The sequence below is a fragment of the Rhea americana genome, unplaced genomic scaffold (assembly GCF_003343005.1).
Source record: "Rhea americana isolate MKP2758 unplaced genomic scaffold, rheAme1 scaffold_15, whole genome shotgun sequence".
In the NCBI taxonomy this organism is placed as follows: Eukaryota; Metazoa; Chordata; class Aves; order Rheiformes; family Rheidae; genus Rhea; species Rhea americana.
Window position 1 is genome coordinate 6,633,292 of NW_028185594.1, and position 5,177 is coordinate 6,638,468.

Sequence of the window (5,177 nt, forward strand, 5' to 3'; positions counted from 1 at the left end):
GGGTCCACTACCTTTTAAGACTAACTTCCCTCAGAACATGCAGGCGCAGTCAGTTCAGAGTGAGGCTTATGTGCCTAGCACCATGGATAAAGGCCAATGGCTGAAGCGGACAGCCCGTTCTCAGCACGTATGCCTTCGTTCAGTTAAGCAAAAACCTTTTCCCATTGAGTTTCAAGCTGTCTCAATACAAGAGGAGAAAAAGGTGTTGTGCAAAGTCTCTGGTACTGCTGTAAAAAGCAGCTCTTTCGTATCTCATCCCCCTCTTCTGTAAACCAACCACGAAATGAGAAAGAAGGAAGCTTGAAATGATATTCTTAATCCACATAAACTCTCCGTTAAATCGAGAGGTCGCCCATAATGTTGTCCCCATAAAACACCAAGCTGCAAACTAAAAGTCCTATGACTCATGAGGTCAGTTTTACAGAATACATCCATACCTCTTTGGGAGTTTTATGAGCTGCACAAAGAAAAATCCATTGTTCAGTTGCTGTCATCTGAGTACATGTGTCTGGGTGACATTCACTCTGTTAAAACAATTGTTCAGTTAAGAAAAACACCCAAAAGCAAAAAAACAAGCTGATCTTTTCAAATCATTTTCTTGCTCCCTTCCCCCACCAGAAAAGAGTAATTGCCAGAAGTCTTCTAAAACTCTAAAAAAAAMCCCTCTTTTCTGAAACCACAGCTTAAGTCTATGTGTATAAATGTAGAAGATGTGTAAACTGATACTACATCTTACAAAACATGAACAGTCCCTTCTCTGATACCAATATAAAAATATCAAGAATTACCTGAAGCTTAACAGCTAGTCCATTGAGCTCAAGACAGAATTGTCTAAAAAAAATTTGAACACAGCAGCATCAAAAATCAAGCAATTTGTTTTTCTACTGGAAACACTTAATACAAAACAAGATTACACATTCCATCATCTTCCTAGATCTCTAACATTTTTAGAAATTACTTTTGTAAAGAGGAAAAAATATATCAGAAAAAAAAATTTAAAGGATACCATCAAAATAATTTCACTTGATGTGATACTTGAAAAGACATACGTGCAATATACTAGGAATTAACGCAATATAAAGAGTACAAGCTGACAAACAGAAGTCACACCAGTGTATTTTTTTAATTCAGAAGAAAATACGTATTTCTTATCTGACAGTGGAAGCTGAGTTTGACCAATAATTTAGGAGGAGTGTTTATACATTAAACATCCTTAAGAAAGGAAGCTTTATATATATATATGTGTGTGTGTGTATGTGCGCACGCGTGCGTGTGTATATATACACACGTGTGTTACATATATATAAAACCAGGAGTAAAAAAAATTAAAATACACTCAAAGAACACTTCAAGAAAATCCATTCCTTAGAAATGGAATCCTGCAATCATTCCATCCTTTTAAAATGTATCTCCCCCACATCAATTAAGTGGCTGGAGTCCCACCACCAAATCATCAACAGACAGCTTCTAGAAATAYCGTTCTTTAATCAAGGAGGAACTGAGATAAAATGCAATAAAGAAGATAGGAAAATGCTGCTGACTTTCATGAGAATGTATCTGAAAATGCATTCTTTAACTTAAAGAACTCACCCCTTCATTCTCCAAGGAAAATCTGAATACATTTTCTAAAAGTGACAAATACTTAGCGAGAAGTCTGTGAATCTAGGATGATTTTCAGTGGGTGAAAATGACAGGGGGAATTCTTAAAATGTACTACTTTTGCAATTTTATAARCATTTTTGTTTCTCCTTTGAGGAGTTCCAGTATTTATTGATACTATTCTAGACCAGAGGAAAGAAAAACACAACAGGATGCAAATTCAGGATGTATAAATCTAGGAGGAGGTTAAAACTATTCTTAATTAGACATATTTTCAAGAGTAAGTTAAAAGACAAGCTCATAAGAAAGATGAGGATACAAGGATAGTAAAAGAATGCCAGGAAAATTAAGGATTAAAACAGAAGTGCAGAGGTGAATTAACAGGCTATAAACCCACACTAAACCTGAAAAATATGTTCAGGTACAAACTACCTAGACTGGACATATATATTATACCGCATAAAACAAAATGAGAGAAGGACAAAATGTTACAAGTTTCCTTACAATTAGAACTGTAAGACATTGCTACTATAGCTTTCCCAACTAAAAGTTATTTTCTTGTAAGTTCCAGAAAAATCACGAGGGAGAATCCAAAGGGAGGGAACTGACATTCCAGGTAGCAGAGATAAGGAACTGATGAAATTAGGAAAATGGAAATTCAAGGCTGTTTTTTCATGTCCAAAACATACTACTACAATTTTTGAAGTACAATTTTTTTTCTAAAAAAATATATATATATCAAGAACACTAGATTCAGAGGGCATCATAAACCTTTAAAGGAACAGGAACTTCAGAAAATAACACAAAGTTTTAAAATATTTAATAGTGAAAATACTGAATTCTATTTAACTTGCTTTTAATCTGTCATGTTCAAAAAGATTCACTATCAAGTAACAAAACTTTGAATCGGTAAACTATGTTGGCAGAAGATGAATTTTTACCTTAAATGTTCATACTTCCATACACCTTCATCCTGGCCTTCAGGAGGTTCAAGGATTTTATCGATGTTGGAACAGTCTGCCCTTATATTTTGTTGGATATACTAAGAGGAGAACAAAAAAAAATTTTTTTTCTAGATCTTGCTGTAATTATAGCAAAACAATACATTTAGGACACTGCATCTTTGAGAATTACTTTCTCAAAGATGAAAAAAGTAATTTTTCTTTACTTCAGAAGAAGAGTGATAAGAATAAAGAGAAAGTATTGATGGACCTTTAAAAAAAAAAAGGGCAGTAAGAAAACTAGTGTAAAGAAAACAGGATCTGAAAAATGCCTTTCCTGAATTAGAAAAGATAAAAGAACGGGTAAGTTTTATATGTTTTGTGTAATATCCTTCTCAAAACAAAACAAAAAAGTCAGGCAATCCCATTTTCTTAAGCTCGATTTGTTGAAACCAGATATGGGAATTCCAGTTATTTCTGCAAATAAAATTATGTATTTTTATTTATTTATCTACGTAGGGCACTTACAAAATTCACTCTTCTGCAGCTGTACTGCAAGAAGGAAAAAAAYATGCTCTGTGTCCTGTATCTTACCAAAATACAAAACTCAGGAGACTGTTCTTAAAAACAACATTTCTTATAAATAAGAATACCTGCTGAACAGCTAGTGTGCTATCCATTTCTTCAAAGGATTCATCAGGCCAATTGTAAAAATCCTGTTAAAAAAAGTTTAAACCAATTTAACATAAAGAAGAGCAAGCACACCACTTGGAATAAGCTTAGAAGTGTGGGAAAATAGATGCAGACATAGTTCATACAATTCCTGGAAACTRCACCTTAACATGAAGCACACAAACTTGGTAGTAACAGGGTGAAATGGGACTTAGACTCCTAATGTCATAGTCTTATCTTGAAATGAAAGTTAAAGTTCTATTTGACTTAGCATATTTTAAGTATCACCATTCCCAGTCATCTTCCTGTAACACCTACGTGTAACCTGCATTTTTAAAATGAAGTATTTGCATACAATGGCCATTTTACGTGTTACACCACCATGTAAGAATGGGAAGACAAAAGGTTCTAGAGTGGCATTATACACATGGTATTAAGCTTAAAATCCCACTATATTCCAGTAATACACTGAAGACATCTTCTCTAAACTGAGATAAAATAACAGAACGCTAGCCTAACTTGCTACTACGCTCCCTGGTATGGTCAGTATCCTGCTTAACTGGATGGTCATCAGCTCTGCTAACCCACACTGTTTAGTACAGTTAATGATAAAAACCTCATCAAGTTTTGCCTCAAAGCCAGCTATACTTCAATATTCTACAGTAATTCACATATGGTGAAAACAGAATAATCCCAGACGTGCATTTTCTTACCGTGCATTTTACACATCTAACATTTAGTGCTATTCCCTCTCACTGTCCAGAAACATTATACATCAGCCTCCCACAGCCATCTCAGTAGACACAATGAATGACTCAATAAAAATCTTTCAACTCCAAAGGCTAGCAATCTGTTCTTGAAAGAATACACTCATCTCGACAGAAAAGAGTGAATATCCAGTGTTTAAATATCACTAAGTGTACTTACATACTCAAGAGCTGTACTACAGTATCTTGAATATACGAAGTAGTGTATCATCAAGATAAAAAAATTCCTCAACCTACCTGAACTTTATGACTTATTCATAACTTTACCTATTTCAGTTTTATGTCCAACTTGCTCTATTTTTCAGAATATCCAAAACTTATCAAGCAGAAGTCATACAATGTTCCATTTCCTTCATAAATTAAACATATATAGACAAGCTGATTTACAATGCTGTTTTGCCTCTGAACAGCACGACAAAAATTAACAGGAGAAAAGACTTATTATGATGGCATTTTCCTTCAACATTCCGTGTCATTTGCTGCTTTGTTTCTGACCAGGCTGTCTTCACAAAAGCAAAACAAATCTTGTGGAAAAGTCTCACAGATGATTTCATATCTGAAATAATCTGCAAAGAGTATTTTCCACATCTGAGATGTACCACTACAAAATGACCTTGAAAACCAAGACATAAAGTGATTCAACTTCGATTAGGAGAAGCAGTTTGAAAGCAGTCCAGGTTCACTTTTGTGAGGAGCGCAGGTTACGTAAGGGAAGAGTGACTTACATCTCCAGAAGCACAAACCAAGTTTTACCTTGCAGGAGATGATACAGAGCTGCTAACTAAAGCCAGTGTGTATGATCACACAGGGAGCTCATAAAGATGATCACACATTTTGTATTTTAATATCAAGAAGAGTAAATACATTTTCACGTATTCGAAAAACCACCCTGTGCGTTAAGGAAGCCTAAGACCTGGAAGAGAGCACTTCGCCTCAGTTAATAACAGACTATTTGCACGCACGCTCTGCGATATTGCCAATATTGCGGGCGTCCAGAAGGCGCCGCGGCAAAAAGCGATCACGCTATGGATATGGCTCTGTCCCAGAGGCAGGCGGGAAGTGACACGACTCAGTCCAGAACCGAAGCCCGGGAGCTCGGACAAGCGAGACGTTTGCCCTGTGCAAAACCGAGCGGGCAGCGGCGCCGAGCTGGCCCCAAGCGCTTTCTCCGGGCCCGGGGGAAGAGCAGCGCGGAGCA

At 36.2% G+C, this 5,177-nt stretch overlaps 1 protein-coding gene across 1 annotated transcript in view; it reads right to left on the reverse strand.

Annotated features, from left to right (window-relative positions):
- The window catches only part of MOB4 (MOB family member 4, phocein), an 8,997-nt gene extending 5,700 nt beyond the window's left edge, over positions 1–3,297 (reverse strand). The window contains exons 1-4 of the mRNA XM_085299480.1: positions 3,194–3,297; positions 2,541–2,641; positions 789–831; positions 438–524 (exon numbers count right to left, since the gene is read on the reverse strand). Of these exons, the coding sequence (XP_085155606.1) occupies positions 438–524; positions 789–831; positions 2,541–2,641; positions 3,194–3,220 (258 nt within the window). The 5' untranslated portion in view covers positions 3,221–3,297. The remainder of the gene's footprint in view (positions 1–437; positions 525–788; positions 832–2,540; positions 2,642–3,193) is intronic.
- Between the last annotated feature and the right edge of the window lie 1,880 nt (positions 3,298–5,177).